At 45.7% G+C, this 27,270-nt stretch overlaps 1 protein-coding gene across 1 annotated transcript in view; it reads left to right on the forward strand.

Annotated features, from left to right (window-relative positions):
• The window catches only part of LOC102917268 (M1-specific T cell receptor alpha chain-like), a 775,359-nt gene that overhangs the window by 746,396 nt on the left and 1,693 nt on the right, over nucleotides 1–27,270 (forward strand). Inside the window, exons 4-6 of the mRNA XM_076544981.1 lie at nucleotides 3,625–3,687; nucleotides 25,099–25,356; nucleotides 26,913–26,957. Of these exons, the coding sequence (XP_076401096.1) occupies nucleotides 3,625–3,687; nucleotides 25,099–25,356; nucleotides 26,913–26,957 (366 nt within the window). The remainder of the gene's footprint in view (nucleotides 1–3,624; nucleotides 3,688–25,098; nucleotides 25,357–26,912; nucleotides 26,958–27,270) is intronic.

Below are 27,270 nucleotides of genomic sequence, written 5' to 3' on the forward strand. Positions count from 1 at the left end.
AATTTCTAGTTAATAATTAGAAAGACAAAGAAGGACTCATTTAGAGTTTGTAGATAAGCGATTTGGTTACTCCAAGCTGAGCCTAGATTGAAGGATGCAGGCCCTCTTCGGAAGGAACTTCCAGCTCCACACTGTGCTCTGCCCCCTCTGCTGAGGTTTTTGTGTTTGGGCAAATCACAGTGCATCTTCTGGTGGAAGCCGGCAACTGACCTTTGGATCTGGAACCCACCTGACAATCATACCTGGTAGGCCACTGCAGCTAATTCCTCTTTACACCAACTGACTAGGAAACAACTGTGTATAAATTATCTTGGGAGCCGGGGGTTGAGAAAGAGAAAGAGCCACCAGCAACACATCCTGGGCAGGGTAAAATAGAAAGAAGAGAGCCGGTCATCAAAGACCATGTAGAGAAAGAGAAGCTTGACCAGGATTCCACAGAGGTGAGTGGAGCAGAAGCCAGGCAGTCCCGGGAAAGCTGCTGACCAATGTCTGCAGACTATAAGGGGAACTCCGACTCTCCCTGTATTTCCACTAGAACCAAACCAAATGCTACAAGCTGGCTTTCCCCGGACTCTCTAAGTCTTAACAGCTTCACCAAGCTAGGTAGCCGCATGTCTAGCTTAGAAATTCCAGCTTGTGCTACAGAAGTCCTTTTAATTAAGCTCCGTTTTCTGTAGTTCTCGGGTGTCTACCAGCAAAGCATTCCTGTAGCAGAGTGCTTATCACTTTTACAAGTCAGAGCAAGCAAGCCCCTTGCCCTTCAAAGCTGCATAAGGATTATAATCACTTGGCTTAGACTGAAGTCACCTCGACTTTATTTCTCATAACTGTGTTCGTTTGTTGAGATCTGTTTAAATTCAAACAGCGTGGGTGTGCAACTGTTGGCACCGAGGTTTCCTTTCTCTTGAAATTGTCAGCAAAATATTTTGCCCATAAATAACGTTTCATCTAGACTTGCGAATGACAGTCAACACGGCAGCCTCTTTTTTCCTTGTTTCTTTTTTCCTGAAGGAAATCCGCAAGTAGAAAGCAAAAATAAGCTGAAAGGCAGAGTTTTTCTGTGGAGGTAGAAGGGGACCGTCAGTGTGGATGTCAAGACACAGTTGGTTGTATAAAGTCCGTATTCTGTCAGACAGGATCGTGTGGTCGTGTTAGGCCACATCTGCAGAATCCCCCTCGCCTAGCTTGCATGGCTCAGGATGTCCTGAAGAGAAGCTCAGGGCCAACTGCCAAGAACTATCCAGATCCGGATCCAGGGTTAAAAGAGAGGCGTCAGCTAGCCCTGGAACTAGAGGCAGAATAAGGGTTTTCCTCATTGTCAAGTCCACCTGAGGGGAATTTTCGCTTATAATTAGGAAGGCAAGGAGTAAAGAGCATTTACTCACAGCATCCTTGTTTCCAATAGTGTGTGCATAGAGCACAGAGGACATAAGAAAGCACCCAAGCAGAGAAGTAGAGAGAAGAAATCGATAAACACTGGAGAAAATCAGTTGCCCTTATCTTGCCTGTCTCTGATAATGAATGTGTCTTCTCCGCTCATTCCTCACTGCTCTTGACTTCTCTATAGAACCGCCAAAAACGGGTGGGCTTCCTTTGGTCTCCACATAACCTGGTTAGTCCCATTTTCATAACGAACCTCTCTGTGAAGAAGAGGACTTTTTGTAATAGTGCTAAACGTTGTGTGTATAATTTCAATGCATTTTACTTCGGATCTGGCACCAAACTCAGTGTAAAACCAAGTAAGTTATAGTTACCCACCGATGATAGTAAATTCCTCCTCTCGGTCTATATTTGCTCTGAATTCTTTTTATTTTGGGTCATTGCCCAGTGTTTTAGAGTTCCTTGTCTCTACGTCTCTTGAACAGGTATAAAATATAGTAAACAAATCCCATGATTCCACTCTGAAAACATTCTGAAACAGACAAGTGTATTTTTGACCTCCTTCATGAGGAAAATTCTCAATGTAAGGAAAACTACTATTTTTACTAATTAAAAATTGGATATAATTTAAAGTACCTCTGAGTACCTAGGATTTCATAAAGCAGATATGGCATATTATATGCATTCATAAAAGATCCCATAACTAATATTTACTAATTTGTAATTTGCTATATACAAAACCCTGGGTAAATGCCTCTTCCACCTTTTCTCATTTCACCCCCTTGAGGACCCTCTGGGGCAGACATTATCCCACTTTCAAGGGTAGAGTTGAAATAGTTACCAAATGGTACAGAGGAAATAGAGGGCCAAGCTAGACCAGCGGGCAGGCCTGCGTGTCCCCACAGCTAACTCTCATAACCAGGGTCTTGCTGAGGTTTGTGCAGGATGAAGTAGCCTGTGGTTCTGATAACTACAAGCTCGTGTTGGGGCAGGAATAGCAGTGGCTGTCAGAACAGTAAGTGACAGGGAAAAATCCAGATTGCTTTGAAACAAAGTGGCGGATGCATGCATGAGCAATTTCACTTGGAAAGTAAGGTTAATGACCAATAAATAAATTCAAAGTGCATTCTCCCTCTGGGTTAGAACCCTGCCTTTTCTGCCTCTCTTTCCTCCCTCACCACTTCTTCCTTGGCAGATGGACTTCCTTCTTAAGGGAAGCCTCTACAGCGATGTATTTGTCAAGGATGAAGTCCTCAAAAAGTCAGATAGAAACAGAAAGGTCACGCTAAGAATCTTAGAAGATGGCTTTTTCCAATATTTGAAGAACTGTTATGGAGATGAGGGATGGGCTAATAGCAAAGGCAACATCAAAAGCAGTAGATGAAAACGTGTCCCAGCTTTCCACGGGAGCTTCTGAATAGGTGGAGCCGCTGTGGGCAGGCAAGCTACTCTGTGAAGTCTGGAGCTGTCCCTGTGAAGGATCTTCACTCTGGGCCCTCAGAGCCAATGCACAAGACCTTGTGGAAGGGATTTCTGTGACATTTTAGATGTTGGACTCGATCAGCTCTGACATCCGTCAACTCTAAATGCTAAGACCCCCATGACTCTAGCATAGAAGGAAAAAGGGTGAGCTAAACCTCTTTCTTCTATTTTTATTAGTTTGATAGCCAAGAAATGGGCCATCGAATTGTTCACAAGCTGAAGCCTACAGAGATTTTTTACACTTAAAAGATAATGAAGTATGATTTCTCAGTGCAGTAAGTGGGGAAAGAAGAGGTACTAGAGATGAAAAAGAGAGAGAAAGAGAAAGAGTGCCTCGAAGGAGGACCAGAGGTTGAATGAGGGAAGTGGGGTGATTTTGCAGAGGACAGATCTGATCTGTCCAAGTTTCCACAAGTTCAGCTTTGGAATAGGATCCAGGCATAATGTCAGTCCCAGCAACTGGGCAGCCTTTTAGACTGGGAAATAGGACCAGGGGAGCGAAGGTCCTTCCAATTTAAACACTCTCAAAAGCTGTGTAATTGCTTTCTGATAGAAGAGGACTCTGAAGGCGGAAAGATTATTGTTACCACAGATCATTTGTCCCGTAAGATGCAGCCTCCGAGACTGACTGTCTACCTTAGGCTGCTGGCTGCTCAGGGGGGGAAAAAAAGACTCGGGGCTGCTTAGAAGGGATGGAAGCCAGGGAGAGAGGATGGGGATCACTAGGAGCAGGTTTGTGTAAAGGGGGCAAGCACTGTGTAGACAGAGGTTCATCCTTAGGGAAGCTGTACTTTGGAACGGGAACTCAGCTGACTGTCCTGCCTGGTGAGTGGGCTCCTTTCTACTCCAGGGACTCATTACTGTGGAGAAATTTAAAAAGGAGACAAATGAATTCCATTATTCTCAAAAAACTAAGGAAATAGGAATGCTTCTTTCCATCATCACCTCCCAGGCAGCCTGGTGTGATAAAGCAGAGAGAAGGGCCAAGACAGCCTAAAGTCCCGGTTCGGAGCCCATGAGAGGAGAATAGTGGTTTCTACCACAGGGAGAATAGGAGAGCTGTTGGGCTGGAAGGGTTTGAAGGACCCCCAAACACCTGTTCTGGACCATGACCATGACCAACATTTGAAAAAGGCTGAAGCCCACAACCAGAACAGGCAAGCCAAACTGAAGAACAGTTTTACAAGATTGGCTTTTCCTGGGTCCTGTGATTCTTGGCTGTCTCCCCGTGAGAGGCCCCATTGACTACTGTTTGTGAAGAATGACCTCTGAGTGATAGTGTGTACATTCCCCAAGAGGCTCACTTACCACCTTCTTTGGATCTAAACTTTAAGAAAAGGGAGTAAAGCTGAGTCACAGTGCACAGTAGACCCAAGACTAAGCCTCCCTCTTCCTTGGGCACCAAATGATATGGAGACACCCAGTTAGGAAGTGCATTGTCCAATAGATTTGGCATTTCCATTCTAGATGAGTAACAGCCTGACTGAATGTTCCAGAGTTCCTGGTTCCTTCTTGTGTTAAACATAGTCAGAAAGGCTCCTGGATGAGGCTATGATTCAGACTTGTCACCCTTGAATATCAAGGTCTGAATGACCAACGCTGAGAAACAATCGAGTGTGTAAACAGGTCAGATTTCAATGTGTGCACACTTAGAGCCGTTTCATCTCTATATGAGGTGCATATGGTGGAGAAGACAGGTTTACCTTGAACGTTGAAAGCCCTCCATTTTTTCAAGCCTAGGGAATGTCCTTTGCCAAGTATCTGCTGAGTGTGATTTCCTTGGTCCCCATGTTTTTGCTGGGCCTCAGATCACTGTGTGACTACAGTTCAGGGAACAAGCTAACGTTTGGAAAAGGAACCAGGGTGCTAGTCAAGCCGGGTGAGTGTTTGGACCTGAACCACAGCTCTGCTCCCAAACCTGAAAGAAAAGCCTGGTCATCCATTTTTAAATGAAGTATGATAGTTTGACCCAAATTAATCTGTATTAAGCTGGGCTTTAAAATGTTCAGTATGTCTCTTATATAAGTGTGGGCGGAATGGATAGTTGAATTCAGTGCAGATAAAGGGTATTGCTAGCTTGATGTATCCTGGGATCAGATTTTCTAAAATAAGCCTATCTCACAGTTCCAAGAAGCAGAGAAAGGCAGCAAAGGTGATTCTGTCTGTTAGGAGTGGTTATGTGATTCAAACACTTTCACAATGGCAGGGCAAGGGCCCACATTTCCTGAGGTTCAATATATTGCTGTCTGTAACCAGCTGTAGCCTCTAGAACTATCATTCTGATTTATCTCCTCTGGCTCTCATTTTTCCCAATTATCGTAACTGAAATATTGGTAACCCTTATCTCCTGGCTCACAGAAAGTGTATGAGGATTAAAAAGACAGTGTGCTTTGAAAAGGAGTCAGGCTAGAAGGGGTTTCATTTTATTTATTTTCTTGGGGCGGGGGAGACTTTTTTTTTATTAGATTGGAAGAGGGAATAAGACAGAAACAATACTTGAGAGGCAAGATGCCAGGATCAATATATGAACGTGCACAACATAATTATTAAGGCATTCAATTAGAAGCCAGACGACAGCAAACCCAGCCCATCCTTTTGATAACCATGCCTCCATGAGGTCCACTGAGATCTCTAAGCTTTGGTCCATCTGTAACATGGGCTTCACGATTCTAGCTCTGCCTACTCCAGAGGACTCCACGACTGAGCTGAGATAATGTTTGTGAAATGTCCTTGGAATGTATGGTTCGGCAGACGATTAGTGATTTTTTTAAGTTATATTTTTATGCAAAATTCCATTTGAGGGTGAGCTTAAAAGTTTGATGGACTTTAGCTATGGCTGAGAAAGGCCAGAATTTGGAAATAAGGTGAGTTTTTCCTTTGTGAGGAAAAAAATTATAAGAATTAGTGACCAAAGCCTCTGGAGATCTTCAAAAACCTGCAATCACTTTGTAGAGAAATATGCAGTTAGGAGCATGTACTAAGTGATTCCTTAGTACACTTCCATTTGAAATGGCATGAGAGTTTACTGTTTTTCTTGAATTTAACAAAATATGTGCTTAGTATTGAATTATATCTCAGCCAAGCAAAAGAACCCTGGAAGTTTTTGTGCTCAAGCACTGTTTGGTTTTTGTGGTAGAGGAGATCACTGTGGCATCTTCAGGTGTCCAGAAGCTGATATTTGGAAGGGGGACCACGTTAAAGGTGGATCTTAGTAAGTATTTCTATGGAATCTGAATTGGATTTACTGTTGAGACAAGCATCAAGCCTTTTGGACATGTAAGCGGGCTATCAAATGTCTCCATTCATCCATGTTTCACAGGAAACAGGGTGCTCTCTCTGCCTTCCCCATACTGACTAGAAAAGCAGGCCATAGTTTACAATGTTTTCAAGCATAACGAAGAAGCAGAATGGAAGATACTTCCTGTGCCCAGCAGCCAACCCAATCCTAATCAGAGAAAAAAAGCTACTCTGAAATGCCACCTTCTCTTCCACTTGGCACCATCTAATGACTGCAATGCCCCAAATCGCCAAGGTCCCATTTTTCAGTTGCTGAGTGAGCATCCCAGTCTCTCACACATGTGGCTGTGCATACACGTGTGCACACATTCATATGGAAGCCAGAGGTCAGGGATGTTGTTCCTGGGGGTCATCTACGCTGACCTTTGAGACAAAGTCTCTCACTGATTAAGCAAGTCTAGATTGCCAGAACCCCAAGAGCCTGCACATTCCTGGTGCTAGATTACACACGCACACAACTACACCTATCTTTTTTGTGAGTTCTAGGTCTGCAACTCATCAGGTCCTCATGCTCATGAGGCAAGCAGTTTATTGACTGAATTATCTCCCTAGCCCATCTGTCCATTTTTATCTTTTTCTTATAAAGCAATTTTTGGTGATATTCACATCCAGGACATCAGCAGAAAGAGGCATGAGGTAATGGTCCCTCACTGACACACTGTAATTCAGAGACAGGCTTTGATCTTCCTGCCCTTGGTTTGCTGTCTGTCAATGAAGGTGATGATTAAGTCCTCCTTATCTTCAGAGAGAAATTTTCTGCCTCTCCAGTCTAACATGCCATTAAACACACTGTGGCCTGGTCGCCCTCTCTCCTGTTACCCAACCTGACTTCAATGCATGCTGTTTCATCACTGGACCTTATAAATCTATGCATTTGTTTATTGTTTCCCACCCCTGGATGTTACCGTTGCCTGGGAGAGTGAATAGTTTTTATTGTTTCCTCAGTGTCTAGTGTTAAGCTACTGTGTGAATTAAGAGCCAACCACCAAACTGCCATCAGCAAGGACAGCGTATGATCTCTGTTGTGTAGAGTTGTATACTCAGTGAGTTCGAATGAGTAAGCAAATGAGGAATTTGCAGAGCCATGTTTCACTGTGCCTACCAAGGAGGTGGAACATTGCTGTTTGGAAAAGGGACCATGGTATCAGTCAGTTCCAGTAAGTACTTGATAGCTACTGATGATAATGCTTGTATTTATCAGATAGCCTGTATTACACAGATGACTACATGCCTTCTTATCATCTAAGTAGGATTAGGGTTTAATGAGGAAAGCAACTAAATCCTCCATACCATGTCTAACTGTGTGTTCATAATTTTTTAATAGCTTAAAATGATAAAAAGAAAAAATACTGGAGGGATGTATGCAATTTGCTAAACATTGGCAGAATGAAAGTATATACAGGTACTAGTTCCTAGGTTACAATGGGGATCAGAAGTGACAGCCTTTGACTAGAAGGAAAAAAAAACTACTTAATGAAATTTTACAAATCTTTTTAAAAGCAGTCTGCTTCAGAATTGGCTAGAGAATTATCAGCTGGTACCCTCTCGGGCTTTCTGTTACATCTATGGTACCACTGTTATTGAGCCCTGAAAAGAGGCTTTCATGGGTTTAATGCCATGGCTTAGCCTTTATTCCAGTAATCAAAAGGGGGAATCCCCAGCAGAGCTCCCATGAGGGAGGATAGCTGTATGCTGATCACATTAATCTATGATCACAGCAGATTGGGCATTATTGTCAGATAGCACAGGACCATGATTTACAACATATTCATTTTGGGGAGTGGGACAAGACATCACTAAAGAGAAGCCTAATGTGGCAGCTGAGGCCCACTGAATCTGCTGCAGTATTTGTGAGGTACAATGTCAAAGAAGTAATGGTTCATGCAGACAAGTGCAGGTTTGCATGGGAAAACTGTTGAAACAAGGGCACAGAACTGGCTGTGAACAAAACAAGTCAGGAAGGATCCCTAGAAATACTAGCTCAGAGAGCTGATCCTAAAGAAAGGGCAGCTTAACTGAACACAACCAGGTCCTCTACATCTGGTTTGACTAGTACCCTGGACCGGTTTTATCTGTAAAAAGGAAGTATTTAATAATGCCTCATGAGTTATTATAAAGGTAAGTTAATGTATGTAAAAATGTTTCATAGATTCTGAAGTGCTACCCACATATAAAATATGTGTCTATAGAACAAAAAAAAAAATTAAAAGCTGGGTCAGGCAGTAGAACTCTTTTAAGATGAAGAGACCATATACGTTCTTAGTAAAGAGGCTGTTTTCATGTGGATCTGTCGCCGTGGGCACTGGTTAAAAACACTCTCTCTTTCATGGAAGCGTAGTGAGTTGAAAGCTACCCGGATGCAAATGGCAAGGCAAAGGAACCATTTTGTAAAGACCTCCCTGACAGTGTGAATTCTGGGACTCACCAGAGTTTTGGAACTGGGACAAAACTCCAAGTCATCCCAAGTGAGTCCAGTGTCTGGATCGTTCCTTCTCCCTCGTTTTGTCCTCTCTGAGATGGTAGCATTTGGAGCACATAATGGGATGCAGTAGACATTCTCTTTCTTGGTCATTTTCGGGAGATTTGAGCAAAGACGTTTATAGAATCCCTCATGCATCCCTTAGCATTTAATAGTGTTATTCCGCCCACGTCCTTTTCTAAGAGGAAAGAAAGCTAAGAGTTGCCTGTGGGCCAAATGTTGAACAGCAGATTCACAAAGCCAAAGCAGAGAACTGGCGTTTGTTTGTTTTTAACAAGTGTGAAGCATCATGTTATATAATCAGGGGTCACTTGACTTTGAAGGCAGAATGTGACTTGAGTAAGCCCCTAGCTTGCAGGCTAAGTTGACTGGGGTGGAGGAGCCTTTACTTACAGTGATCCTGACGCTACTTCGTGAAGTTGAAAATTGATTGACGTCAAAGTTAGAGAGACACTGTGGCAATAATCTAAAAACAACTGTTGTGGAGATGAGAGGAGAGCTAGAGACATCTGTTAGATAAATAGAGTTGAAAATTGGGTTTGGAGGCAATAGATCCAGAGACATGGGCAGAGAGCAACTTCGTTGTTAAACTGGGTACCACAAACGCTCTAGGTTTGAGTTAAATGACCTGTGTGCTTTGTGGGGTGAAAAAGAAAGCCAAGATACAGCCTGTTTGTAGATGAAAAGCTACGGGTGTGAGTCTGGGTGTGTGTGCTCCTGGGTGTTTTTGACTGGCTAAGAAGCACTGTGGAAAGAGTGGAGGCTATGAACTGACCTTTGGGAGTGGAACTAGATTGCTGGTCAACCCTGGTAAGTGGCGTAGGAAAGGAATAATGGGAAGGCTGAGGGTAAAATGCCTTTATGTTCCAAAGAATGCCTCTATAATGAAGGACAAACTGGGGGGGGGGGGGATGGCTTTGAGTCACTGTTGCTAGGATCCCACTAGTTCTTCAAAAAACAGTGTGTGTGTGTGTGTGTGTGTGTGTGTGTGTGTGTGTGTGTGTGTGTGCAAAACCCCATACTAGAAGGAATGATGAAAAGGAATCGTCCAAGATTTGAGTCTCTAAATATCTAAAAATCTCTGCTAAAATATTATGTAGATGCAAATATTTGAATGTTTATTAGTGGTGCTGGTAGTGTAGCCTGCTTAGCCTTAGGTCACCCTCCCCTCATTTATTAAACAGGATAATAATGTCCAAGGTCACAGTCCTAGTGAGGTGATGTAATGTGTGGAGATTGTTAAGCCTCTTGGCATATCATACATTCTCCATAAATGATGAACTTTCTTTCTCCTCCCAAACTATATCATGAGTTGAAAAGCCTACACTGCGGGCCATTTTTGTGTAGGGGTTTGCCACGGTGTGAATACAGGATACGGCAAACTCACTTTTGGAAAGGGCACCATGCTTCTAGTCTCTCCAGGTAAATGCTGCTCACATCTTTGCTTTGTGTCCTTTTGTCTGGGCTAAGGTCTCCGCACATTCCTGCTGTGTCTCATGGACCGAAGCATCCTTGTTCTATCGGTTGTCAATGTGTGGATTGAAGGCCGTACCTTCCTGGGCTCTTCGTTTGAACACGAAAGTCAGAGATGAGCTATAAGTAATAGGAGAGCTAAGTCACTAGAATAGGATGGAGTGCAGACTACGGCCCTAGATAATCAGGTAGTTTCTCCAGAAATAACCCAGCTTCCTGTGAAAAGCGGGAACTGTGTGCTCCTTCCCTAGGAACATCCTTTGTAGTTCTCTTGCCTTCTGTATGGCAAATTTAGCTGTACAGTCTTAGTCTGTAACATGTAGAGCTATCGAAACTCATCACTAAGAATATCCACTGTTAAAAGTGAAAGATCATGAAAGCAAAGGTTCTTCACATTCCTTGCAATATCTAATACGATTTTGTATTACGATTTGTAATACGATTCTTTTACAAATTTGACAAATATTTGTTTAATTGAAATTGAGCAGCCAGAGACATCAGAATTTCCAGGCCAAAGGGAAGGAGGGGAAATGAATCAAACAGCACAGGGCATTCAAGGATGTAGAGAAAGAGGGAAATATTAGACTGAGAATCAAAAAGATCCACACTCTATTCTCTGCTACCAAGTAGAAATGTAGCTTACAGCAGTCTTCTTGCCTTGGAGAATCTCTCTCTCTCTCTCTCTCTCTCTCTCTCTCTCTCTCTCTCTCTCTCTCTCTCTCTCTCTCTCTCCCTCTCTGGAACTGGGACTTGGACTCGAATAGCCTTTCTTGTCCCTTTCCACCAACACTCTAAATTTGCTCCATTTGAGGTTGTGAAGTGAGAACTTTTTCTTCCTATGATAAGTCAAACCTGAGATTTATGTTAAATCTCAAGGGTTTTCCACATCATTGGTGTAAGTGAAGAGAGAGGTGACAGAAAACTGTTTACTGTGAGGCCTCAGACACTGTGGGAGCCGGGGAGGAGCAAACACCCTGACCTTCGGAAGGGGAACCCAGCTAAAAGTGGACCTGAGTAAGTGTGGGCTGCTGTACTAACTAACTACAGAGTGTTCAGTGAATACACAGGACAGTGAACAGTGACAAGATGTGATTTTGTCAGTGTATCTTATTTTTAATTAGTTAAAATCAAGTTCTAAAGTATTAAGATTACAATCTCTGCATAGTATTTAAGACTGATTTGAGCATATTTTCTCTAAGGTGGAATTCAACGTTCCATTAAGGCTCTTCCCAAGAATCGAGGCTGACAGAAGCTCTCCCTAACATTAGAGTTTTCACCTGAGGATTTTGCTAAGTGGAGTTGAATGGAAGAGCAGAAAATGACATGGCCACTATCTAATAGACCGTTTATTAATTTATCTAATAGACCACTGCCATTGAGGAGGCTCAAGGTCCGTTCGCCTATGCCCCAAATAAGCCAAGCCAAATTCACTCCAGAGACTAAGTGCCCCATTACACAAACCAGTGTCCTCAAAGAGTCAGTGAGGTCCACACTAAGGACCCCAGGGATGCCAGTTTTAGACAAGAAGCTAAATTTGATTTGGCATCAACTTGCTGTGTAATACTGAACAGATCATCACCCCTCCTTGAGCCTCAGACACTCCCAGTAGAAGGGGAGTGTAGACATCTGTGGTTCAGAAGCCCCTGCCTTTGTGAGATCATCCAATTCAAGAGTGTGGATTTGGGAATGTTTCAGAGGCAAATTCTGAGGGGGAGATATTACATAACCTTAATGAACAGCCTTGCTAATGAATAATCTAACTCAGCATATTAGTAATAATAACTGGCCCATGAGATGCCTCAGCAGGTAAAATACTTCATACATAAGCCTGATGGTGAGAATTCAATCCCCAGAACACATACACACAGACACAGACACAGACACAGACACAGACACAGACACAGACACACACACACACACACACACACACACACACACACACACACCACCACCACCACCACCATCATCACCATCACCATCATCATCATCATCACCAAGAGAAAGGAAAAGATAACTGTGGTATCAGTGCCTGTGATGTGTGGGTATAGTGTTAGTAGATACAGCAGTATTGAGTATAGAGCTCTCTAAGGTAAGGGACAGTATTCTTATTCTCTATCTTATGGGGGTGGGGAAATGAGGCTAAGAGGAGTAATTGCCCCAAATTCAAACCTGATCAACCTGCCTGATCTCAAAGCCCTGGTCTTTCTACTTCATGTTGTCACAGGCTCTGTCATGGTTCACTTACAAATGAGAGATGATGCCAATCACAGAGAGGAAGTTTAGCTTTTCCATCCTTGGATGGTGCCCTAAGTTAAGATGTCTTAACCCTGAAAGTCTTGAGCTGGATGCCCCCATTCTAAAGGATTCTCTTCTCCTTTCCGTGACACAACAGAGCATTGCGGTGTTCGGATCGTTTACTCAGGTAGGGAGAGGGGAGAAGGAAATGGCAGACTCTCCTCCTGCTGACCCCCTGCCCTCCCCACTGTTCCTTGTGTCTTCCCAGGCAGAGCAGCTATGGGTGAGCTGTCTGCAAGTGCCTGGCTGTTTGTGAGTTACAGGATAATGCACTTGGGATATTCCTAGATCATGGACCACTTAGCTGTTATTTTGGAAATTATCTGATTCAGAACTTATTTTCCTTCCTAAAAGGCAGGTCAGACTCAGAAGGGTTGCTTTAATCATCCAATATCATAAAAAAAATCAATGCAAGCTAGCCTGGTTCTGGAGCCATATTCTGTGACCACTGTTGAATGAATGACCGTCTTGTAGGTTTGAGTGCAAGATTCATTCATGAGCAGAAAACGTACAAAGCATTTTATTAAAGACTGATCGTGGGTTTCCCAGGCCTGTCTGTGCCCGGCTGTGTTGTGAACGTGGCAAGTGAGGGAAATAGACCAATTTGTCACAGGACAAATCACTGTGAGCAATACAGGCTTCAAACTTATCTTCGGGACGGGAACAAGACTGCTGGTTGATCCAAGTGAGTTCAATGAGTAACTCCATTTATATTACAGAAGGAAGGACATCTGTTTTCACTCGTTTCTTTCTTTGTCTTTTGAGGGGAGATAAGGAGTTACCCTTGGCTTTGTGTGGTGTTTAAATAAGAAAATGAGTAGACAATAGTCTTCTATTACATATAGTATCCATGAGTATCATACCTGAAAACAGCATATAATAAATAGGACATGGCAATAGAGAAAATTGCCATAAGTCCTATCTAGAAAGGAAACTCTAATTGTATGAATGGCTTTTCAGACCGAATACTAGTGAGAGTTTTTATGAAGCCTGCTGTATACCAAACAGATCTCCTATTGGGTTCTGCCTTATTTCTTTTCATCTTCCAATAGCCTTAGGAAAATGAAGGTTAAAATGATATGCCCCACGCCGCTTTGGTGTGTGTACACAGACCCTGGGACACTTAGTAACAAACTTGAGTGTGCCCTTGGAATCCCAGGCCTGGCTGCAGGTGCCACCTTGTATGGATCTCTGCCACAGAGAGCCCTGGTGAGTGGTGGAAAGTACCACTCGGTTTGCTTTTTTAAATTTGCAGCTGTTGTACCAGTGTGTAAGTGATCCTTGTTGTGACTGTCTTGTTTCTGATCACAGCAATGCTATTGACTGAGAGTACATGTATATTATTCTTTTGACCCTTTAAAAGGAATCACTGTCGAGGTACTGCCGGGGGTGGCATTTGTTTCCATCAAGAGATTTCTTATTTGCTCATACGGCTCCCATCTCTCTGCTCAAAATCAACATGGAACTCAGTGCTTTGGTGTACACTGTCTCCTTATTATCTCTCAGAAATGCTTTCTTGGTTTTTCCCTTGCCTAAGCACTTAGATTTTGCAGTTCAGAGTGTACCTAGCTTTTAACTTCTTCCCAAACTGGCCTCTTTGCCCCAATAACAATGTTCCATAAATGCCAGTTCAACTTAGTAAACGATTATTGAGTGTCACCAACAAGCCAGGGACCACGGTTGATTTCAAAACAAAGAAGAAAACTAAGATGTGATCTCTGATCTCAGGAACTTCGGTCTTGGGGTGTGGTGGCACATACCTTTGATCTCAATGCTTGAGGAGGCTGAGGCAGGCTGAGCTCTCTGAGTTCAAGGCCGATTTTTCTATATAATGAGTTCTAGGCTATCCAGAGCTCCATAGTGACACTCTGTCTCAAAAAATAAGTAAATAAAAATAAGTAAAAGAGAAAACCCTCAATCGTATTAGCGAATCAGGGTGGAGGTGGGCAGGGATAGCAATGGACACTTTGAACACCTTGGCAGGAGACAGACAATTGCATCCACAGTTCTGAGGATGGAATCAAGTCTGTTCTGTACTGAGATGTCTGACTTTGGGAGGACAAAAAAAGCCTGTCAGCAATCAATGTCCTAGAGTGAGGTGAGGACAGAGACAGGAATGAGTCAAGTGTGAGTCACCCATGGCTCTCGCTCAGGCCCAGAGAGAGCATGGCAGCTCTGAATCATGCCCTGGCGTGTTCTTAGCATGTGCCCCAGTTCAGCAGGCTGGATGTACTCTTGGTTCTGCTCTTCCTGGCAAAATGAAAAATAATGTTTGCATCTATCCACAAGAAAGCAGGACCTTCCCCACAAGTGGAGCCGATAAGAGTGAGAAAATGACTGCCTACTCCCATGGGTCCTTAGAAACTCTCACACCCTGCAGGCCCACAGAGGAAGCAAAGTGTCTCACAGCGTTTTATAAAGACTCTTTTTTTTCCCAGATGGTGGTTGTGATGAGGGAAATGGAGGCCGTGGGTAGCAGCTGAGGGCTGGCACTGTTTGCTCTCATTACGAGGGCTCCTTTGGGTCTTCCTAACAGCCATTGCAGGAAATACCTCAAGGTCACCTGTTGCTGGGTCTCTGCTGCAGAGTCACTGTGAAGGGTGTGTGTCCTCCATGAGAGGGCAGAGCCCAGACTTGGTTGTTTTTGTGAAGCCCTTTCTCAGAGTGGGCCTACGGAACCAGCAGGCTAACTTGGGGGAAGGGAACCCACGTGGTGGTGATACCAAGTAAGTAAGCAAGTGGCCCTTTGCTACAGTTCCCCCTCATCTCTCCTTACCATTGTGCTGGCCAACTCCTTCTCCTGACTCTGGGGCAGTGGAGTGAGCACACCATCATCTGTGATGCATCACTCACAAACAAGGTTCTCGATGGCCCTAAGCTTCACCTCGCCCTGCTTTCTCCTATCCTCTCTATCCGGCAGCTCCCATCTTCTTTATAAAGCTTCCCCCCACCGTTCCTTGCTCGGTTTCACAGTGAACAGTTGATCACAGAAATTAGGGCTTGACGGGATCTCGGGGACAGCTTGCTGCTGTGGCTGAGACAGCTTGGGGTCCCGGTCAGTGCAGGGCACTGTGAGGCCCAGGCCCTTCCTCTCACCCTGAGCTCAGTGGAGCCACACAGCTCTTCACTAACAACTCTCAACCTCAGCAGGAGGTCAGGAGGGAGGCAGCAGCATGCCAGGGCCAAAGATGGCTGGAGTGGCCACCTCAGTTTCGGATGGCAGCCTAGGCTGTGGCTTCGGTGAGCTTTCCCGTCTCTGAAGTAGGCAGTGTGAGCTCTGTTTCCTCGTGTCTTTCAAAAGTGGCAACTTTCTTCTCTGCTGATGTAGGATTTCATAGACCCAAGGGCCTGTTTGGATCAAGGTCACTGGAAATAAAGAAAAATCAGATGGCTTTGGGTGCCTATCTCCAGGCTGAAAAGAGGATGGGATAAAAGCCCAAGTCACAAGAAAGGCCTTAATCTGGCCTAAAGTCTGCTCAGACGAGGTTTTGCGGGAATCAACTGCCTGGGGCGCACATGGTGGGAAGGCTAGAAATGGAAAACATCAGAGCAGAGGGAAGAGACTCTGCCTGAAGTTTAGGGGTGCTTCAGCACAAGTGCTCTAACATCCCCTGGGGTCTCCGTCTCAGAACACTTTCAGAAGGCCCTGGTATCTGGAAAAATAGAAATGGAATCAGACCAGACTGTCTGCCCCACAGACGAGGTGGTTGATAGTGGTGGTATTAGGGTATTCCTTCTGTGCTCACAAGAGAGTGGTAGGTTTTCAGTGTAACCAGGTTGTAAGATAAGGAACTCTCCAATACCCATTCTTGGTACCCATCCATCCCACGAGGCACCAGGACTCAGGACTCTCTGACAAACCTAGAAGTGTGCCCAGTGTTTCCCTGGATTGCGGCCCCAGCACAACAGGCCCAATAGCAAAGGGAGGTCCCAGGAGATGGGTTTCGTCAAAGGCTTTCCTCACTGTGTGCCTCGGGAGGAAACTACCGGCTTACATTTGGGAGAGGGACCAGCCTCCGTGTCCATCCGTGTGAGTACTGCAGAAAGGGTCCTTGGGGAATCGTTGTGAACAGACTGAGTCAGGAAAGGACGTCCTACGGTGAGAGAGTGGAGTGGTCTGCACTCATTAACGGAGTCCTTTACTGAGTCGGAGTAACTGCCGGCATGTCGGGTCTAATGAGGCCGGGCTGAATAATGGATAAGGTTCTGCTTCAAAGGACAAATATCCAAATTTAGAGGAGAGATTTTCCTCTTGTCAGGTTTCCGAAGACCTTTTCTTCTTGGCAAGCACAGAGTCTACCCTACTGCCCGCTCTGTGTCTGAGACACTCACCATCTCCTGTCCATTCAATGACATCTTCTCTCGTAGACCACAGATTCCCAGCCTGGCTGCTAAGGAATCCTGGACAAAAATGGGTCTCCTTTGGCTATAAGAAACCTCACCCCTTTCTCCATGTAAAGCATGAAGGGAGTTATAATAATGTATTATTATTAGCTCTGCTTACAACATGCCTGGCATGCCAGTGAGTGGGCTACGTCCTTCTTAGAGCTGTGCGTTCATCCATCCTAGTGATAGGTAATTGATATTAGACCCATTTTATAGATATGGAAACAAAGAATTGGGGTAAGCAAGTGGCCCAAGATCACAGGGCTCAGGAAAACAGAACTAAGGTTGAGTTAAATCTACTTGACTATTAATTTATTATTATTTATTATTAATCATACCACTGCCCAGCTGCCACCATCCCACCTGTACTGTGTGAAGGAACACCCCGTACCTCAAAGGCCACCTGGGTATAAATTTTTCCTTCCCCAGGAGGTTTAGTCCAACCTTTGTACATCTTAGTCCTCTGGCCATAGTAGCCATGGCATAGCGACTCGGCATTTCTGGAGGCATAAGTAGAGTCATACTTGTATTAGCAAGATGCGGGTACATAAAAGAAGGAAACAGAAACATTAGGAGACAAGACTGTTCATTGAGTATTAACCTACAAAGAAAGAGGAATTAATATTAAAACCATGAAGCGGGCCACATAAAAGTTTTGTTCCCTAAGAGGCTCTAAGTGGTCATGGGCAACTACCCAGTGGGAGGGCAGGTATTTGTACTGTGCTGTACCAGGGTGGGGGCACAGGTAGCAGGCCAGCTCACTTGGGCGAGTGGAACAAGACTCCAAGTTTATCCAAGTAAGTGTCTGGCCTTAGGAAATCCTTCTGCTTTCTTAGATGATGAACCAGTGGTTCCTGAACTCATTTTGTGTGTTTCCTCATAAGATTTGGTTGATTTGGATTCTAGATTCCCAGCCATTGCTTAATGATGTATTTCCTAAGATAGTCGCCAAGGGGAATTAACCTTTCCATCATTACAGGGATAGACTCTTTTGTGGTTTCTAGATCTTTATCAGAGAGGAAACTGTGACTAAGTGTACCAAAAGATTTATTTTTACTTTTGTTATCATTTAGTTTCATAAAAGATGATGGATTAAACTCCCCAAAGATAGTGAACTTTGGACACACTCCTCAGAAACTCCATACTCAGCTGAGAGATGAGGAGGAACATAAGGCCTACATAATGCCAAAAACAATACAAAATTTGGAAAATTAGACCCTACAGAAGTTAAATAGACCTAACAAAAGAATATAAACACCAGGACGGCATTGGAAAGAGACTATTTGGAGGGCTGACCCAGGCGACAGCCATTTATTGAACAACTCTAGTGTCGCAACCATTATGTTAGGTGAGAGGGAGGGAGGGAGGGAGGGAGGGAGGGAGGGAGGGAGTGAGGGAGGGAGGGAGGGAGGGAGGGAGGAAGGGAAGACGAGGAACTGCCGGGTCTCTACCTCCAGGACCTCAAATTTAAACAGACAGGTACAGTCCAGGGTTACCCAGATTCTAGGGAGGCCCAAACAGGTTTCAATGAATACAAAGGAAGGCATAGCCAACCTCTTATCCAGAGTGCCTGTGTTTACATTCATCCTCCTGCCATAATCTCGCCGAGGACAGAGTTTTGCTCTTTCACCCTCACACTGCTATACCTCAGCACAATGCCTGGGATGTAGGCGTCACCAAACAAACGACTATTAAGAGTGGGGAATGCCTCCTGGGCCAACAGGGTGATTCAGTGGGCTGGGGTGCTTACCCCTGATTCTGTGACCTGAGTCCAATCCCTGGACCCCACATGGTAGAAAATGAGAGGTGACCTCTGAAAGTAAATGTCCTTTGACCTTCACATGTGTCCCAGTAGCGCGGGCTCACACACACACACACACACACACACACACACACACACACACACACACACTTTTCAAAAGTGCCTGCTAGATGGAGAGAAAATCACTGTTTAAAACATGCTGGTTTTGGCATTAGTAAGAATTCTCCAACAGAGAAAATTGTTTGGCCTTTAAAACAGGGAGATCATAGAGTCCGCCCACATGGCATATAGTGCAGCAGAGAGTAGAAATTTAGAATGCCCCAGAGGCCAGATTCCCTATGCTGGTGGGGGAGCTTCCCATCTCTCCAGGGAAGGCTCCTCCTCCTCTTCCTCCTGTGTGTGTTTGCTCTCATGCTTTATCAAGGGCCTCTTCCCTGCCAAGGGTCAGTTTTCCTAGGTTAGAAAGCCCACCGTCTTTCTGGAGAGCCAGAGTTTAGAGGCAAAAGGATAAAAATGTCTGTAATGAGAGCGCAGGACAGGTGGGTTTTAGCAGAGAAAAAAAGAAGAGATGGGATGATAAAGATGGATGTCTGTGTGTCCATCTGAGGGACCACAGAGGAAAGAGGTACGCGGAGGAAATGCTCCCCCTGGGATTAGACTCATCTTTGAAATGTGCAGGAAACGGTGGGAGGAAGCTGGAGAATGTATGTTTGGAAAAGCCTTTCAAGCCGACATTGTTCCTGGCAGGTAAACCTGTTGGGAAGGTGCCATCCTGTCTGTGTGTGCAGATCCCCGAGGCTGGGTCTGCTGGGGAGGGCACAAGCGGATGCAGCTCAGCTGCCTAGGTGCAATTGTGGGAAGGAAATGAAGCTGTTTCGTAATGATTAGAAAGAAACAATTAGCACCAGCGAGGCCCCTAATTGTGGCCGCAGGAGTGAATAGGAGAACAAGCGGATTCAGAGCAGAGAGAACCTGACGGGGGAAATTAGACTAGCATTTAGAATGGAAGTTTAATGTCCTTAGCTAGAGAAGGCGTACCCAAAGTCTGAAATAAACACACACACACACACACACACACACACACACACACACACACACACACACACACACACGAGATATTAATGAATAGTAACATTAACCTTAAAAAGTAAGCTTGAGAAGCACTGGCTTACTTTATTGTAAGAACACACAGACTTTAAAATGCTGGTGTGCATTATCAGGTTTCAGAACTGGAGTGCATTACACACTTGCTATACTTCCTGGGCTTCGGATTCTTTTTCTCACACACATTTAGAAGGACGGAGGCTCTGTGGCATCCTCACTGAGAGCTCGGGCTTGTCCACTCTGTTCTCAGACTTTAGGGTTTGTACCCCATATGGCCAGTCCTTATCGTGGAACTCCCCAAAAAGAGGCAGAGCTTCCTCCTGGCTTCCCCACTGGGCAGTGCCCTTGTGGATCTGCCGGGATGACTGTCGTCTGTGCGCATGCTCAGGAATGACAGACATCTCTTAGGGAGGGCCTTCCTACACCCCATCCTGCCTTGCCAATGTTTTCCACGTGTTACCAGTGCCGTCTTCCCTCAAGATGCATTTCCTACCAGGCACGATGACACATATCCGCAGTCCCAGCACTCAAGAAATTGAGGCAGGAGGTTCATGAGTTCAAGGCCAGCCTTGGGCTATAGAGCAAGGCCCTGTCAGAAAAGAAAACAATGTGTGCTTTAAAAACCATGTTGCAACTAATCCATGGCTCCTCACATTCTTCCAAGTTGCCTCTTACATCTTCAGTTGTCTCTTACATTCAGAAGTCAGAATGGGTACCTACCTTTCAGGAAAGCCTCGCTGGCTCCAGGGTGGCTGACGGAAAGGTCTATGAGACTATTTCTGAGGGGAATTCTCAGTGGGGAGACTTCTCTTTCATCAAAGGAAGGCTGACTTGAGGGAGACTGGTAAACTGAGGCAGGAGGCAAGTACCCCATCCAGGCTGGTCCAGCCCAGGTTAGAGTTCTTGTAAAGCATCCTTCTACTGTGTGTTATCTGGTGGCTTCAATAAGCTGACCTTTGGATCAGGGACCAGACTGGCTGTGCGCCCACGTGAGTATGCCCGTACCAACGACCAGAGTAAGAAGGCCTGATGATGTTAGTGTAATCTCTAGCAAACTTGAGGTGCACAAAACATCATTTCTTATTTCCACAGGCTTTTGTGGTGGCCTAAAGTGTCCCCAGTTCTCATACTGAAGTCAGAGAGGGGCCAAGAGCCAAGTGAATATGAAAATCCGAACAGAATAATTTATAGGGGAAAAAAAATTAAAAGAATTGCAGATACTCAGTGCTTTCAAGCGAAGCTGATAAGATCAGCACCAGATAACCTGAACATTCAGAAAATTAGCTAAGTGCCCTTGGGGAGGAAGAGAGGGTTAATGGCAAACACAAATTCTCTTTTATTGCTGCAGGTAGTTAAACTCCTGGGTTAGCTAATGAGTGTGGTAACAGGATGGCAGTTCACAGAGGCTTTTCTCAGAACTGAGTTGAGTCCCAGAACCCTCGCCCAAGGGTGAAAATGACTGAGCCCTGTGAATGGCCAGTGTACTGCATGCTAGAATAAGGATAGAGCAGAAGGTGGGCAAGGAGGATGACGGAGCTGGGGTAAACTCGGCTGCACCTTCACCAGCTGTATTCAACAGTTTCCACTTTCGGCAACGAACTGATAACACCGCATCGGAATGTGAGATGCTGCCTGCACATAACAAGGAACCCTTCACTGGGAGAGTATCTAATACATCCTTAGTACTATTATCATGGCCTTGCCATACTAAATTTTTACTATTGTAAAAAGAGAGGGCAACAGTTTCCTTGGTAAAAAGAAACTGTAAGAAGCCAAGAACTTCAGGACAGTTGAGGGTAGTGTCCTGAGACCCCAGTGGGCTCTAACAGAGTGGTATCACAAAGGCTTCTTCAGAGACCTTACCTGTAGTGGGAATTCAAACTAATCTTTGGAGCAGGGACCAAATTAAGCAATCTGCCATATATGGAGAATGAGGCAAGGATAGAATGCACAAGTCCTTCCTCTTCCTCTCTGTCCAAGATATGGGTGTTTTCTTCTGCAAGATCTTAAATGATTCTAGAAAGAACCCATCCCACCCAGCACTAATTACTGGGGAAACATCCTTACATTGACCCGTTGGCAATCATGAGGTGGGTGATAATCTAGATCCTTCAACTGGAGGATCCAAGGTACCGCTGCTCTGAGCAGGGAGCTTTGATCTCCTGAGTTCTACTGAATTTATGGAAATTACAGTAGAACTGGACAGGAGGAAAGGACTACTCAGAGCAGAGACAGAATTGTAGTACCAGACAGCAGAAGAGCTAAGTCTTCAGACTATGACTATCCATGCTGTGGGGGACCAGAGCATCTTCTGTCTATGGACTAGGTAGGTCTCCTGAGCTTCTGTAAAGGCGTTACCTGCAGTGTGAATACTGGAGGACTAGGAGGTAAATTAACATTCGGGAAAGGAACCCGAGTGGCGGTACTATCTGGTGAGTCATCCCAAGTGGTACCATTGGCAACCCTGTAGGTCAGTGTCATTAATCCTTTCCCTGGAGATGGCCGTTGTTACTATGGCAGGGTGAGGCTTATTGGGGGTATTGAACTAATTGTTTTACAGAGCTCTGCAAAGGGGGAAGGCACCGCTATCAATCTTAAATATCTGTGTTTCTCTAGGTCAAACTCATTAAAATATGACTTGACTCATTCAGCGGACACTTTTAAATGCCTTCTAAGTAGCTATCACTCTAGATAATGTTAGGCTGAGAATAAAAAAGCCTAAGATAGATGTATGACCTGTCCCCAAACAGCATAAAAACTAGCCAAAGCTTGAGAACACTGTGCATTTAGCAACCTAACGAACTATTTCAGTGTCGACAAATGGTCGTGTGGATAAAAAAAATCCAGATGGGTTCAAGTCCTGGTAGAAGGTGCCCTAGACAGAGGCTCTTTTCTGTGCTGGAAAAGATTTGTTGAGCCTCGACAGATTGATAAGATCTGAACAGGGAGGAGGGAGGCAGAATTCCAGCAGAGGGAAACAAGAAAAAAGATCTGCTCTTGGAATAAACAAGGCACAAGTCTTTTGGCCTGTGTAGGCAAATCTGATAATAAAAAGGGACTAAAAGAACAAGCCAAAAAAGAGATACTAGCCAGGCAGTTTTAATCCCAGCACTTAGAAGGCAGAGGCAGGTGGATATCTCTGAGTTGGAGACCAATCTGGTCTACAGAGCGAGATCCAGGACAGCCAGGGCTACACAGAGAAACCCTATGTAAAAGAAAGAAAAGAAAGTGAAAAGAGAGAGGGGGGAGGGAAGGGAAGGGGAGGGGAGGGGAGGGGAGGGGAGGGGAGGGGAGGGGAGGGGAGGGGAGGGGAGGGGAGGGGAGGGGAGGGGAGGGAAGGGAAGGGAAGGGAAGGGAAGGGAAGGGAAGGGAAGGGAAGGGAAGGGAAGGGAAGGGAAGAAGATAGAACGACAGACCAGAACCTTCTACAGAATACAGAAATTGGGACCAGGGCCAGCCACAAGAAAACTGAGAATCCAATTTAGAATGCAGTCTGGTGTGAGGATGGGAGGGGTCAGTTCTTTCCGTGGGTGGCCAGGGACTCCCCTCTCCGTCTTCATGGGACTCTGGGGTGGGGGGGTCACCCCAGCCTCCGAGGAAGGCAACCACACATTTCTCTGTAAAGAGGCATTAGGAGGGCTATGCAGATAGACTGTCCATCTTTCCTGAAAAGCCTGTGACGCTGTTTCCTGACGCTGTCCAAACCTGAATGGGGCCCACATCCATGTCAATAGCTCTCACTTCTGAGTGCTTAACTACAGGGCACAGATTTAGTGGCGAGGGCGTTTTCCATCACCGCAGTGCCCCTGGGGACCTGCAGGCTAATACGTTCAGACATGGCCTTCTGTATTCGTTTTGATTGGTGATGACAGGTTAGGATCCAGAACAGCTGAACTTACAGTTGAAAAATTGATCCGGTCCTGCTAAAGTGACCTCTGATGCCATTCAGTGGTAAAATGTGCTTTTCTTATGAGGTAGGAATTGGATGTCTCTCACCACAGGGCTCTCTGAGAGACAGAACCCCAAAGACCTCCCATTAAAGGTGATTTGTTTCTGATTTTCAGGGGGGAAGGTAAGGTGGCTGTAGATATCTATGGAGCCGAAAATGAAAGGGACTAAAAACCAGGAAGCCCCTGTCCTGCAGCCTTCTCTGTCTGGAAGGGGCCAACGCCCCATGTCTGACCATGGCGCCCACCCAGCTCTGCTGCTCCACGGGCAGCACCAGGCTCCAGGCAGCTCTGTCTTCACTCAGCATCCTAGAGCTATGCCGGTGCCTGCTGGCTTTGGTTCAGGATTCAGCTGGAAGCCTGCATCGCCAAGGCCACCCTGGCTGTCTCAGTGAGCAGAGAGCATCACCCAGATCTGAAAAACTTCCATGCCTAGTGAAGCGCTGTGGGAGCGGAGGACAGGGCGTTCTGGTCGCAGCCCTGCTGGGAACTCTTAGGTGGTCTGTTATGTTAAATCCTTCTGGCCAGCCTCCGTGTCCTCCTCTGAAGGGGGAAGGCGGAGGGAAACTAGTCAGCGAGAGTCACATTAAAAACAAAATCCCTCAGAATTGTCTCAGCACTGAGGAGAGACCTCCAGTACCCCCCCCCCCTGCTTCCTGGAATAAGGAGACAGTGTGATTGGTTTGCTCAGTAGTACGTTTTCATGGTGAAACCCTGGCACACTTGTTCAGTGCTGTGTGGTTGATTAGGTTCATTTGACTTGGAGAAATATTCATTTCTCAGAACAGCCTGGTTGGAAAAGTGCGTGAAGGAGCATGTCCATTTTATACATGGAAGTTCTTAGACTTCAGCCGCCCGTTGACCTAATCAAGGCCATTGGGAGTAAATTACAGAATCAGGACTTGGATGTGGGTGTTTTGGTTTGTACTCAAAACATTTATCAGTGAGAGAAATCAACCTGGTGATGTGATAGATTTTTTTCCAACTTAATGTCTAAATAGCACAGGCCTGCATTTCCCTCCAGTGTCCAGCCTAAATTGGGGGACGGCACTCTAGAGGGACAGCTTGGTGCCCTGGGCCCTTTTTTCTAAGCTTGTTTGCGTCCTGCCAGAGCAAACTTGTTGACCAGACTTCCTGAGGTTTTGAAGATGCTGTTAAGTCGAAGAATGACAAGCTGGTTTAGTGGCCCCCACCTTTCTGTTTTTCCAGAATGCCAAACGGGACCTCATGGAGAGTGACCACATACCGAGCGCTTGAGATCTTGGCCAGGACACATGACTTGTGCCTGTCCCTAAGCCCTAGTCCATCATGAACAGCTGGTTTCTAAGATGTCACTTCTGGTATAAAGCCTCAGAACAATACCAGCTAACCCAGAGAGCTCTTCCCTTGCCTGTCACTGGGTTCTGAGTTCTGGCCTAGGTTAGGACACAAAAAGTTAAAAAAAAAAAAAAAAAAAAAAAGATCATTCTAACATCGGTCCTCTTGGCCCACAGACATCCAGGACCCAAAACCAGCAGTGTACGAGCTGAGAGATCCCAAGTCCAAGAACAGCAGCATCTGCCTGTTCACCGACTTCGATTCTCAAGTCAATGTGTCAAAGGACGTGGCATCTGAAGTGTTCATCTCTGACAAGACTGTGCTGGACATGAGGTCTATGGATTCCAAGAGCAACGGAGCCATTGCCTGGAGCGACCAAAATGGTTTCAACTGTCAAGATGTCTTCAAGGAGAACGCCTCCTACACCAGCTCAGGTGAGTGCTGCCCAACGCCATCTCCTTGCTTCGGGAGAGGCCCAGCTCATGTCTGTGGTGTCTAAAAGCTGCTTTGGGTCATGTACTCATCAGTTGTCGTCAGAATCCACATCCCGTTTGACTAAGGAGTACTGAGCCCTGTCCCAGCAGGCCACAAATGCCCTGGCCCTCAAGCAGACGAGAGAACATGATACAGGGCATCCATCGGCCCAGCATTGATCTGGACATTCTGACTTCTCACACCTTCCTGTCTTTGTCTGAGCGACTTGCCCTCTCTGAGCTCTCAGGCACAGTTTCCATGCCCTTCCTCCCCTCCCCAGCTGCCTGCCCTGATTTCTCGGTCTGCCAAGAGGGTGAGGGTACAGAGTCTCAGATGCTGGAGTGTCGTAAGAAGTCAGAGGAGGAGGCTGCCCTTAGGGAGCACCATTCTAATTAAGGAAGCCCATCTCTCAGCAGAGGGATATGTAAATTACGTCAGGCCGTAATTAATATATGCATTAACTTAGAAGTGAGGAAAGAGCCACCTCAGAGAAGGGCTCTGAGGAAATGCTACCATGCTACAACTTAAAGGTGAAGAAGGGACCAGCCGTGCCTAGGCCAGAGATGACCCTGTCAAAGCCCAAGAAAGGAGATTGCTGAGAACAAGGAAAGGCTGCAGGAAATGAGTTAGAAGATGTAAATAAGGGCCAGATCATAGGTAGAGGCAAGAGGATCATAAGTTCCAAGTCACCTTCACCTACCCAGCAAGTTCAAGGCCAGCCTGGACTACCTGAGACTCTGTCTCCAAAAACAATTGAATAAAATAAAATATAAGGCTGATTGCTGCATAGAGGGTGGGCTGTAGGTCCAGCAGAAGAAAGAGAATGCAGGAGAGGCACCTGGTAGGGACTCCAGGGGCCAACGCCACTGGGGCTTCAAGGACAGAACCACACACAGAAGAAAAAGCAATGAGGCGTCAGGGCTTAAGGAGGCAGAGCGTCTGAGTCAGTGGGACTAGATACTCAGTAGGAGATAACAAAGGGAAAAAATGGGATTCAGAACTTCTTGGAATACATGAAAACATACGGCCCTAGTCGCTGTGAATATGTCGCACTGCCTTCACTGGTCTCTGGACTGGAACCTGCCCGAGTCCAGCAACCATTTTGACTTTGTGGTCCGTGTCATGCAGCATACACTTTGCACAGCCAGCGTTCGCTGAAAGAATGAAAGGGAAAAAAAAAGGCCGGGCGTTGGTGGCACACACCTTTAATCCCAGCACTCAGGAGGCAGAGGCAGGCAGATCTCTGTGAGTTCAAGGCCAGCCTGGTCTCCAAAGCGAGTTCCAGGGAAGGCGCAAAGCTACACAGAGAAACCCTGTCTCGAAAAACCAAAAAAAAAAAAAAAAAAAGAATGAAAGGGTGCCCAGAAGTCGGGGTATTGGTCCTGTCGGGACCTTTGCGTCATTGGCTGCCCCTGGGCACTATGTCCCCCCATACCGGGATTCTTTCTCTCCCAAAGAATCCCAGCAAAGTCACGTGGTTTAGACGCTAAGAAAATGCCTTTGTTTTTCTTTTTAGACATTCCCTGTGATGCCAAGTTGATAGAGAAAAGCTTTGAAACAGGTAAGAGAAGGAGCTGCCCAATTTCGCATGATGCAGGAGGAAGCAAGGAGCTCCTAATCACCCTTAGTGCACAGGGGAGGAGAAGGGGTGGGTCTGAGGGCAGGAGCAGCATTTCCAAACCTGGTCCCAGCTGCCCACGCTCTGTCCCTCCAGCATGGTTAACTCCATTTCCCATTCTCCGTACGAAGCAAGATGTGCCTTTGGCCTCACTCAGCCAGTGAGGCACTCCCAGGCCTCTGTCATAGAGCCTCTGTCAGGACAGCTAAAGAACGCAGCTGTGGAGTTTGTGAGTCCTTCCAGAGCAGCCCTGAAC

The sequence above is a fragment of the Peromyscus maniculatus genome, chromosome 9, assembly GCF_049852395.1.
Source record: "Peromyscus maniculatus bairdii isolate BWxNUB_F1_BW_parent chromosome 9, HU_Pman_BW_mat_3.1, whole genome shotgun sequence".
Classification (NCBI taxonomy): domain Eukaryota; kingdom Metazoa; phylum Chordata; class Mammalia; order Rodentia; family Cricetidae; genus Peromyscus; species Peromyscus maniculatus.